Source organism: Mastomys coucha, unplaced genomic scaffold, assembly GCF_008632895.1.
Source record: "Mastomys coucha isolate ucsf_1 unplaced genomic scaffold, UCSF_Mcou_1 pScaffold15, whole genome shotgun sequence".
Classification (NCBI taxonomy): Eukaryota; Metazoa; Chordata; class Mammalia; order Rodentia; family Muridae; genus Mastomys; species Mastomys coucha.
Genome location: NW_022196897.1, coordinates 150,563,710 through 150,575,413, shown reverse-complemented (window position 1 = coordinate 150,575,413; position 11,704 = coordinate 150,563,710). Strand labels below are relative to the sequence as shown.

The 11,704-nt window shown below is 46.1% G+C and overlaps 1 protein-coding gene across 1 annotated transcript; it reads left to right on the top strand.

Annotated features, from left to right (window-relative positions):
• The first annotated feature begins 3,019 nt into the window (after nucleotides 1–3,019).
• On the top strand, nucleotides 3,020–9,692 carry LOC116092517 (eppin). The gene is made up of 4 exons (XM_031373754.1): nucleotides 3,020–3,310; nucleotides 4,977–5,108; nucleotides 8,516–8,683; nucleotides 9,394–9,692. The coding sequence occupies exons 1-4, from the start codon at nucleotides 3,220–3,222 to the stop codon at nucleotides 9,405–9,407; spliced, it is 405 nt and encodes a 134-aa protein (XP_031229614.1). The 5' UTR covers nucleotides 3,020–3,219; the 3' UTR covers nucleotides 9,408–9,692.
• The last annotated feature ends 2,012 nt before the right edge of the window (nucleotides 9,693–11,704 follow it).

The window sequence follows — 11,704 nt, the reverse complement described above, 5'->3', positions numbered from 1 at the left end:
CCCCCAGCGAGCTAAGTCTCTGGTTTCGGTTTAGAGTTCTTCCAAGAACACAGCAGGGCCACCACAGGGAGAGAGAGAGAGAGAGGGAGGGAGAGAGAGGATGAAGAAAAGGGCGACACCACCACTTTATTGTTGTTCTCAGGAGAGTGGGTCACATGGTTTTTGAAGCACTTTATGTTCCATAAATTCATTATAAGTTTAAATCAATAATTTTTATGTTACAAGTTAGCAGTTTTATCAAGAGACAAATCATCTGCCTTGTGCCTTATTATTTTGAAGTCTTATATAGATAAACTAGTCAATTTTTTATTTTTTTTGTCTCGTACCTACAATATTAATTTGCCATGGTACATTCACAATTGTCCACTTCCAGTTTATGACCTTTAGTCACCAAACAGTGGCCTCATTCCTAACCTAGAAGAAATGTTCTCCTTGATTGCAAATTTGTTCTAAGCTTCCTTTCTTTTCCTAGTGCAATTAGCCCGTGACATATAAAAGTTTACAGAGCTCTATTTGCAGCTTTTATTTCATGGTGTGTGTGTGTGTGTGTGTGTGTGTGTGTGTGTGTGTGTGTGTGTATAATTACTTGTTTCAATTTAAGAGTTCTATGACATCATTATCAGGGATTATGGAATCATCAATTAGTCTACACCGCATTACTACATGAAAGTTCATCTTCATGTTGCCCTGCAGAAAATTTGCCCAATAGGGTGGGCTGATGCCCAGGAATCGCTAGGCTATAAAACAGTGGCAGGAAAGGCTTATCAGCAGGGAGAGGCAACCCTGAGATGAAGCCTCTGGGGACTCCAGAGCACACCCATCGCACCCGTGCAAAATGGCGGGGCATCTCCAGAAAACACATTTGTTTGCCATAACCTTTCCTTGATGGCTTCTGTCATATTAACTTTGTGTAATATAAATTATAATATATAATTTCACATCTTCCAAATACCTCCACGTTCTTCTCCTCTTTCCACTGACCCAACATCCTCCCACCTATCACTTTACTAGCCACCCCCTCATGTATCTGCTTATATACCTACACTCAGCCTACCTGACTTGCTCAAACAGAGAGATACAGAGAGTTTATTCTGAACCCTGTCCTGCTTTAAGGACCAGTTGCTAGACATTGACCTGCTGGATGGCTCTCAGAGCCTGTCTGGGAGAACAGATATCCAAGTTAGCAATGCAGTTAGATGCTCTAGGAGCAATACTGGGAGCCATCCACACAACAGGTCCTGGTCTGATGGAGAAGCATAACATGAGTTGCTACATACAGGTCAGTGTGCCCTGGTTCTCCCTAAGTCACTCATTCTGAACAGATTTGTCCTAGGACAAAGGTATATGAAGGCCACGACCTTCTATGAAAGGAGAAAAGAAAGGTAGGGACTGGCTGAGCGTGTCCTAACCAGCTTGTTCCATGAATTAAGTGTTAGAAGGAGCCCAAACCCAAGATGCATCCTAGGCCCCAAAGACATACATTCCAAGTCAGCTGCTTGGAAAATGACATGCGAATCAGACAGGTCAGACAGAATGTGGTAGAATGACCAGGTCATGTTAACATTTTTTTTCCCTGAGAGAGTTTAAGGACGAAGGCAGCTTTTAGCCAGGAGCCCTGGGGACATCAGGAAGTGTTTTAACTGTAGTTCTTCAGCCTGTCTCTACTGGCATGCGTTCCTTTTGTTCCCTTCGGATTAGGGTTACAACTCTTACCTTCAAATCTACAATAAATTAGATCCACATCACCAGCCAGAAGACTCCCTAGTGGCCCGAGATGAAGACCCACAGAATCAGTGCCCTGGAATCCCATCTCTCACACTCACAGGCTGGATGACACCTGTCAGGATCTTCTCTGCTCTGGGTCAGATAACCCCTGTTGCAAGATAAAATGCCTCAGGGCCTTCCAGACTAGAAATATCAAGTTTTCACCTGTTAGCTGTCACTGAGAGAATCCTGAAGTCCAAAAAGATCAGACTGTTTAGTGGGAATTCTACTTCTGAGACCTGAGATTTAGGTCCGTGGGAGAGTGTTTCCCAGCCGATACAGACCTGGGCTTGATCCCCAGCACCAAAATTTTTTTGGCATTTTTGTGAAATAATCCTTAAGTGACATTGCAAATCTGCTGATATGGGATTTCCATGGGGTTTCTGCCTCTGATCCTGAACTTCGTGGTCATGTTATCACTTAATGGCGAGGCTGTGTGCTTACCTGTCATGTAAAACAAGTTGAGGACAATGACCCACACAATATGTTACCTGCACAGCCAAAGAAAGTAGAATGTTATTATTAACATCTTCCCTGTGCAGAGAGCCTCTCTGCCTTCTAGCCCAGGGTTGAGCAGCTGGTACTGTGGATTCACAGCTTGGGGCGGGGGGAGGCTGCTCATGCCAGTACCCTTCTTCTGACAGCACACGTAGAATCCAGCAAGTCTGCAGTGTGGCTGACCTTGATCCAGCTGTAGTCTCTCAGACCCGTGTCTTTATTTCAGTGTCTCCTCAGGCAACACTGTCATGTGGTGGAGGCTCCCTGCAGTCTGCAATACTCAACAACACTGTGACAAATGCTATCTAAAGACTCCGGTATCAGCCTGGTGTCTCCCCAGTCCTGTGCTCTCTTTGGCAACATCTTTATTCCTTGGCCTTGATTTTTTTTTTTAAAAGAGTGTCCTTGAGAGATGATAAATGGGAAAACAGTGGGAAGAAACCGTAGGAGAGGGAGGAGGGAACACAGAGAGACCTTGGACCTACCATGGGAATGAACATTAGATATTGACATGAAAAGATATCAAGACAATAGAGAGCATGCTTATCTGAGTGAGTGTTTTAAAAGTGGTAAATTAATGGTAAAGAGAGCATTCCACATTAACTTTGAGTTATCAAGATGAAGACCCAAGAGGATGGCATTTACTCTTAGTGCAGCATGGACGGTGTAGAGTACACTTTGTGCACTACCATCCTGGTTGGCCAGAAGGCTAGCCCTATGCAGTCCAAGCACAAAGTAAGCTATGGGGCTCTCTCCATAGATGTGGGGATGTGGGCTGTGAATGTCATTAGCTCCACTTATGATCTTGAGAACTTGGTGTTCCCAGCAAGATAGTAGGTGACTGGCTTTTCTCCAGCTCTTACAGCCAAAGTACAGACTATTGAGAGAATTGATTGGGCGAAGGTAGCAGACATTTCTATGTTCTAGAACTACCAGCCAGGCCAGCCCCTCGCCAGAATGAAGATTTCCAGATTTGTGAGCATCCTTGTGCTATTTGGCCTGCTTGTAAACGTCCAGGGACCTAATCTAGCTGACTTGCTGTTTCCCAGTAAGTATTGTTTTTCTGGTGTTGTCCGGGAGAAGGGGAAATTTACTGGAAGGAAGAGACAAGGAACAACTCCTCGGGTGTGGGTCACCTTTCTACAGGTCTTCCTGGATGTGGCTCAGGAGAGGAAAGAGAGACATATAAGGTCTCTCTGTGTTACAATGTCCTCTGTGTTAATCAGGGATGGGGCCTGGGGAAACACCTACAGTGTCCTCTGTGCTAATACAGAGACGGGGCCTGGGAAAACACCTTCAAAGTCCCCCTAAAGAGGTGTCTTCCTTGAGGAGGTGGAGGCGGCTCATGGTTCCAACATTAATGGGAAGACCCTTCACCTCTCAAAGAAGCAGACAGACCCCTTTGACGGGAGGCTCTGGGGTCAGAGTTGGCGGGTTGTACAGAGCTGGTAGTCGGATGATCTTGAGCAAAATATTTAAATTCCGTGTGGCCTCTTTGCAATTTGATTTCTTCATTTTAAACGAATTTTGGCCCTACAGCTCTGTGGTGAGAAAACAGGACAGAGTAAAACGTCCCTCATGGTGACCACTCTGCAGGCATTAACTAACATTTGTTTGTGTTTACTGTTTCATTTAATCCTTGTAAGAGCTCCATGAGAGTAAGTCATGTCTACACCCCTATTTTATTCTTTTAATTTAAAATTTTGGAATTTTAAACATTAAAATATAAGTTTTCCCTTCCTCTTCCTCCCTCCAATTCCTTTCATGTACCTACTCCCACTCTGTCTCAAACTATGGCCTCTTTTTCTTTAATTGTTGTTGTTATGTGTATATCAGTGTGTGTGTTTGTGTGTGTGTGTGTGTGTGTGTGTGTGTGTGTGTATGTGTGCCTAAATAAATAGATACTCAACCTGGTGTGTCTGTTTATTATTTTCTGTATGTATATGATTTCAGGGCTGACCATTTGGTGTTGGATAAAAAATTAAACTGGGGGACTCTCCCCTGGGAAAGACTATTTCTCCTGCTCTCCATATCCCTTAGTTGTATATAGCTCTTTGCCCATAAACTTTCCTCTTTGAAACTAGAGGACAGAGAATTTTAAGAATCTGTGCACAATCACATGGCTACCAGCATTCATTCAACCCACTGAAGATTTTTCTAAGATAATATTTTTATTAATCCGTTGAAATTTTTATACAATGTATTTAGGATCATGTTTCTCCTCAACACACACTGGCAGAGTTAGAATTCCAAAACCCAGCGGCAGGTGGGGGAGGGATCACTGTGCAATGTCGCCCTCTAGAGGAAAACAGGGACACAGCACCACTGAATAGCTAGAACAGAGGAAACAGAGGCTGTAGGGGGAAGGGTCTACTCCCAAGGAGGCATTCTCTGGAGAGAGAGTTTGGGTTGTTAGGAGATGGATGGAGTGCTCAGGGTGTCTAGTACATGAAGCCAAGGTGGCTGCTGAAGGTCTCACAAAGCACAGGGCAGGTCCCATGGCCAACAGGGGATTGTCTAACCTAAATGTGACCAGTGTTGAATCCTTCTGCTCAGGGTAGCAGGGATGGAGGGAAGAAGGTGTGGGGAGTGTTGAAGAGGTTAGAGGGGGTAGTGTTGGAAACATCAGCAAAGAAAGGGCTTCCTTCACGATGAGTAAACTTGAACATAAGCTTCCCTGAGCTCCCAAATCTGAAAGACTGTCTCTTCCCTAGGGAGATGCCCCAGATTCAGAGAGACATGTGAACACAAAGAGAGGGACCTTTGTACCAGGGACAGGGACTGCCCGAAGAAAGAGAAGTGCTGTACCTTCAACTGTGGAAAGAAATGTCTGGACCCCCAACAAGGTAATAATGTCCAGGGCTTTGGAATACCACAAGCTTTCTGCCATGTCTCCTCTTCTGGCCACCTGGGCTGCCAGTGCCCCATGGGCCACTGAGGGGTGGATTCTGGGTAAGATTGATGCATTCAGGGTTCTGTGGTTTAGATCCATTACAGCTCCTGGTGAGGTTGAGGCAGTGATGTTCTTATCCCAGCAGGTCATCATGAGCCTCAGTTTCCCCAAATAAATGTTGGGCGCATGGGTGGGATTGAGACAGACTGTTTCTTGACCATTTTTCACTGCCATGATTTTCTGAGTCACCAAGTGGCCATCATCATGCTAACAAAGGCCCCCATTATCGGTGACAAGCAAGGTGGCTTATCCTCCCAAACTTCTGATGGCTAAGCAATTGCCTCTCTGCCCATATGAACTCGACTCTGTACTAGGAAACCTGTCCTACCATTCCAAGCCAGAGCTGCAATCTCAACTCTATTCCTGCCCCTCTGGATTCCCTAAAGGCTATTTGAGATTCTCCATTCATTTAGAAATATTTGCTGAGCATTTCTGAGATACACTTTTTTTTTTAGTTCATTTTGCTCTAACAAAATATATGAAGCAAGTTGATTATGAAGAAAAAGGTTTATACAGATGAGTTTTTGAGTCTGGGACTAAACATGATGAGCAGACACCAGCCGGGACCCCACAGGAGATGATGGGCAGGTGGGAGGAAGAGGTCACATGATCGACAAAAGCCAAGAGGGGCTGGGCTCCTACAATCCTTTTGGAGGACAAGTTCCAGGTGATCTAGGAGTCTCCCAACAGATCTCACCTCTTGAAGATACTACAACCTTGTGGGCCAAGACTCCAAATCATGAACCTTGAGGGGGACACACTTTAACCATATCCAAACCACACTGCCTATAATAGCACCTGACTTGTTCTCTGTGGTCAGGGCCACTGAGAAAGGTCTCTCGGCAACTAAACTTAGAGCTGAGTTCAGAATCAAAGATAGCAGTAAAAGCGAGGATGAAAAGGCTCCCCTGGTAAGAACATGACTCAAAAAGACCTCAGTGGGGATTCCAGGGAGACAGAGCCTAAGAAGGATGCTTATCTTTGGAAAAGGTCCTTGGTGAATTAGGACCACACAGTCCCAGTCTGATGGGCTAGAAGAAGGACTCTTATCTTAATCCTAAGAACTATGGGCTCAAAGGCAAAGAAAAAGTGTGGCCTTTGCTATTTAGTGAGGCTGTGACATGATGGGTGGTTGGGGACTGGATTTATGTTGGAGAACTTCCAGGATAAGGGAGGTGATGGCTTCAGCTAGAGACATGGCTCAGAGAAGGGAAGAGTGGGTGGCAGTTGAAAGGTATCGGGGAGCATGGGATGTGACAGTGGAGCAAGAGTGACAGCCAGGTGACATGCCAGGGGTCTGACACCAGACTTCTGAAATCTGAGTCTCTGGTCCAGTTTTTAGCATCGTTTAAAAATCTTAACCAAATTAGTATTTTTTTCTATATGCTTCCACATTTTTGCATGATACTAAAGGCCCTTGGAACACATCTTACTTCACCTTTAACACCCCATAAAACTCAGTCCTGTGCTAGGTGTCAGAACCTGAAAAATGAACCCAGACATAAGCCCCGCACGCTGGAGATTCACAATCCCAGGGACAAGACTGGAAGCATTTGTTTTTTTAAATAATAAATGAACACGTAAGCTTCAGAAACAAGATGGGGAAATGCAGGTTCGATTCAAGCCACTGCCATGGTGTGGGATATGGAGCGGAGTTAAGAGAGACGTCCCAGAGGGACTGATTTTTGAGAAAGATTTTGAAGGAAGAATAAACATTCTGCTAGCTTGCAATGGTGCATGTCGATGTGCAAAGGTATGGAGGTGTGGTGGAGCATGTTGTGCTGAATTGAAAATCGCCACAGTGTGGGTCTTAAAGAGATTCCATGGCAAAAAAGGTCAGGGTCAGGCATAGGAACCAGACCGGGACGGACTTTGTGAGTACCAGAAGGAACTTGTGATGGAGCCGAGGTCTCATGTGTGGAATGACATGAAGGACATGATGATCCATTAAATCCTCCCTGGTGGATCAATAACAGATTTGATCAGAGGAGCCAGGGATGAAGGCAGGATGGTGGACTGGAGGCTACCTCAATAGGTGTGAAGCTCAGGCTTGAAGAGCCTGGCAGAGAGATGGGCTGTGAGGACAGGGGAAGCCACTGCTGTGGAGGCTTATGGTCATGGAGCTTGTAGGCCAGCCAGAGCCTGTGTGGGTTTGTGAGCATTACTGGAATAAAGCAATAGCAATGTGCTGTCCGATAGCTTTGTAGGCTAAAAGGACGAGGTTGAGGTGCCAGTGAGGTCTCTTCTCAGAGTTGTGAGAGCTTTTAAAAATATTTGTGTGTGTGTATATGGGGGGATAGGGAGGTTAGAGGAGAACTTAGACTCAATTCTCTTCTTCCACCTTTACCTGGGCTCTGGGGATTGGACTCAAGTGGTCCGGGTTACACAGTATTTTTACCTGTTGAGCCATCTCTCTGGCTCATGAGTGAGAACTTGTTTACACAGCTCTCTATTAATATCTGGTGGCTTGCTGGCAATCTTTGCATTCTTTGGCTTCTGCTCTCCGCCTTCAAGTCCGCATGGCATCCTCCTTTTACACATTTACTCCTTTTTTCAGAGTATCAGCCATATTGGATTAGAGGCCCTCCATGCTCTAACATGCAACCACCTTAATGGACTACATTTACAGACTGAAGATACGGTTCAATAACAGAGGGCTTGCCTAGCAGGCATAAGGTTCTCAGTCCATTCTTAGTTCCCCTAGAACCAGGGCAGAAGAGAGTGTCCCCTGTGTGTTAATTCCTTTTACCTTGCTATGACAAAAATACTCAAGAGAAACAACGTGCGCACAGAAGGTTTCTTATGGCCCGTGGTTTTAAGAAGCCTCTGTACGCCACTGTGAAAACAGTATGACAGAGTTTATGGTGTCAGACACGTGGTGGGAACTCCTCAAATGGCTTCGGACCAGGAAGCAGGGAGCAGGGTCAGGCTATAACCTTAAAGAGTACTCTTCTATTGACACACTTCCTCCAGCCAGGCTCCACCTCCTAAAAGGTCCCACAGCCTCCAAAATGTCATCCCTAGCTGGTGACAAGTATTCAAAATGTAATCCTGTGGGGGACATTTCATGTTCAAACCATAACCACCCACGAGGATCCTACCTCCAGAGATGCAGATAGCCACCCTAGCATCTTCCAGGAAGTATGCGTGTTGTTTGGGGTGTTGCACCGCTGGAGCCTGAGGGGGCGGGGGAAAGAGTCTGTTCCAAATTCACTTACGGTGGCTCTCAGGGGAAGGAAGGGCATGGTTTTGTTTCGGGTTGCACACTCTTGATTTCTCAACTCTGGGGTCCCTTTGCAGATGTCTGCAGCCTGCCAAAAGACTCTGGCTACTGCATGGCTTACTTTCGTCGTTGGTGGTTTAATAAAGAAAATAGCACGTGCCAAGTCTTCGTCTATGGTGGCTGCCAGGGAAACAATAACAACTTCCAATCCCAAAGTATATGCCAGAACGCCTGCGAAAAAAAAAGTGAGTCTTGGATACACGTCCCCCTACCCCCGTCCCGCCCCGCCCCTGCTCCGTGCACACACACTGCACCCTGCTCCACGCACACCCCGCGCATGCCCCGCCCCGAGTGCAACCCTCCATCCTCTCCCAACTGCATCTAACATCCTCACCAGAGCTGCCCCGAGGAAATGTGGGTGTGGATTGGCCTGTCCCAAGGCAGCTGTGTCTTTCTCAGACCTACAGAACTATATCTGACCAGAAGGAGAGACAGGACCTCCTGGAAACTGAAGCTGGAGTTATAGAGATAGGAGAGTTAGCAAACAAGAACAGATTTAGGAGGGGTGAAGAGGGATGTAGAAGAGTCCCCAAGACCGACTGCAAAATGATCAAAGCGTGTCCAGCCCCATCCAGGCACTCCTTCCAAGGAACCATCCCAAGCCATCGACGTCTTCGCTTCCTGTTGCCAGCAGGCCAATTCTATCCATTTCTCTTCGAAAGAACAGGCTGACTTTTGTTTTAATGTTCTTTTGAGTGAGCATAGACAATGATAAGTTTTGCTGTATTTTTACGCCTAGACAGTTGCACTTTGCTTACATTTAACTCAACTCCCTTTGACAAACCCCACTTTGAGTCTCTTCCTATGATAAGAAGTAGAATCCTAACTCGAGGCTCCAGAAATAAGCTGAGCCCAAGATGCTCGGCTCTATCTTACACCTCTGTGTTCTCCACAGGCAATCTCACCTGAACAGAGGACACACTGGGAAAGTCAGTAGGATTTGGCTTCTTCTCCAAGCTCTGTGTACCTGCCGGATGCTTCAGACTGGCTTCTGGGGACCACTGTGAGCACTGCCAAGCCTTGGGTCTCCACAGTTATTGGATCCTAGGCTGCCTCCCCTCCCACCATGCCAGTCGCTATTCCTAACATCTCCGCTTAGGGTCCCATCCCTAGCTAAGCCTCAGCACCACCGTCAGAAGCTCCCAGTTTGTTTCCATGTCGCCCCCAGCGTGGTTCAGTAAAGTCTGTGGCTTCACCCTGAGTCTGTGAGGCTGAGTAGTCTGCAGGTCCTCAGTTCAGGGAGAGTGAAGCCTTTGGTGATGCCAATCGAGGAGGCGTACAGAAACACCCTTGAAACCTAGGAAGCCCCGAGAATAGTTTCCTCCTCCCTCTGAGGCCTGTGAGCAAGGTTTTGCTTTAGATGTCCCAGAGACTGACTCTGGGAGAAAGGAAGGGGTTCAGGTTGCTTATTTGGGAAATTCTCCAAGATGTGCAAGGTGCAGACTGTGGTGGTTGCAGGGAGGGGGAGTGGGTAGAGTGTAGCAGGGACTGTTGCTGCCACGCCTCAGCATACTTGATTCCCACACAGTTTCACTGGCAGCAGCAAGTTCCTAGCACCCCCTTTTTAAAACTCGGTTTTTTTTTTCTTTTTAGTTGCTATGGTTTCTGAGTTAGTCACTGCTGGAAAATTGTAACATACTCCTACCAATAAAGCATGCTTCTGAATTTTCTTCATCTATCTCTAGTGACAGGAAAGCTGAGACACTGGTCCAGTTTTCTATCCCACCCCCCTCCAATAGATGCGTGAAATATTAAACCCACTTCAGCTCAGAATGTTCCACATTCAAGCTGAATAGGCTCCAAGGGGCCAAAAACAAAAACAAAAACAAAACAAAAAACAAAAAAAAACAGAGAGTGAAACTCTGGCATGTGGCAGGATGCTTCAAAAAAACCACAAAAACCTGGAACCGACACAGTGCTCTGCTGTGGATGAATATACACTGGCGGCTGGGAACATGGCTAAGGGAGTAAAGAGCTTGCCACACAGGTATGAGGACCTGAGTTCAAATCCCCAGAACCAATGTAAATTCAGGCAAGGTAGCTCATACCTACACTTACGGTGCTCCTACATTGAGATAGGAAGAAAAAAAAAAAAACAGAATAATTCCCAGAAACTTGTGTGCCAGCTAGCCTGGAGGATACAGCAGATTATGGTGTGAGAATGGAGGTGGGGCCAAAAGACTCTGCCTCAAACAAGGTAGAAGAGGAGATACCATATGAGAGATTCAGAGATGGTCCTCTGGCTTGCACTTGTGGGTCATAGAAACCTCAACACACACACACACACACACACACACACACACACACACACTATACTGTACTGTATAATTCCATTTGCAGGAAATATAGTGATGGATGTGGTGGTTCAGACCTGTAATCAAACACACTCAGGAAACAGAGGCGGGAGGATTACAGGTTAAGGGCTGCCTGGGCAAGTTAGTGAAAACTTGTGTCAATTCTTTAAAGAGGGGGTGGGAGTGGGGTGGAGGAAGGGCTAGAGATGTAAGAGGTAGAACATGTGAGTGAGACCCAGAACTAAACTCATCACTGGCAAAGAAAAAGACAGCAGGAAAATCTATATAATGGGAAGCAGTCTCAGGGGTGGGAGCAGGTTGGAGGCTAGAGAGTGACTGCTCTTGAGACAGGGTTTGTAGCTGGAGAGAAAAACATTTCTGAAACAGTAGATATGACACACAATCCGGGCTGGTTTGTTGTTTTGTTTTGTTTTGTTTTTGAGACAGCATTTCTCTGTGTAACAAAGCCATTTCCTGGACTCACTTTGTAGATCAGGCTAGCCTTAAACTCAGAGAGATCTGTCTACCTCTGCCTCCTGAGTGTTGGGATTAAAGACATGCACCACCACGCCTAGCAATGATGCGCAATCTTGTGGATGTACTAAGAAAAGAAGAGAGATTCCATAGCCTTGACCTGAAAATGGTCAATTTTATCTGGAGGAAATTATGCATGGTTTGTCAAAGTGGACGCCATAGATCTGTCTCTTGCAGTTGCAGATGAAATCCTGGGCGCATCAAGTGAATGTGGCTGCAGTCAGCAGCCCCTGCCTCAGTTTACCCTTGCATGGCTCACATTCACTGCATTTACTCCCTCGCTAGTGTTTCAGGATGTAAGTTGAAGGAGTTTTCCAGAGCAATCAGAGAGCCACTTTTGTCCCTCCTGCAGCTGACTGAGCCATTGCTTCTTGTGGC

Bases quoted from the DNA above. Each gene is read 5' to 3' on its own strand.
- LOC116092517 (XM_031373754.1), top strand. From the start codon at position 3,220: ATGAAGATTTCCAGATTTGTGAGCATCCTTGTGCTATTTGGCCTGCTT. The intron at 3,311-4,976 runs GTAAGTATTGTT...TCTCTTCCCTAG, and splicing joins AGCTGACTTGCTGTTTCCCA to GGAGATGCCCCAGATTCAGA. The intron at 5,109-8,515 runs GTAATAATGTCC...GTCCCTTTGCAG, and splicing joins ATGTCTGGACCCCCAACAAG to ATGTCTGCAGCCTGCCAAAA.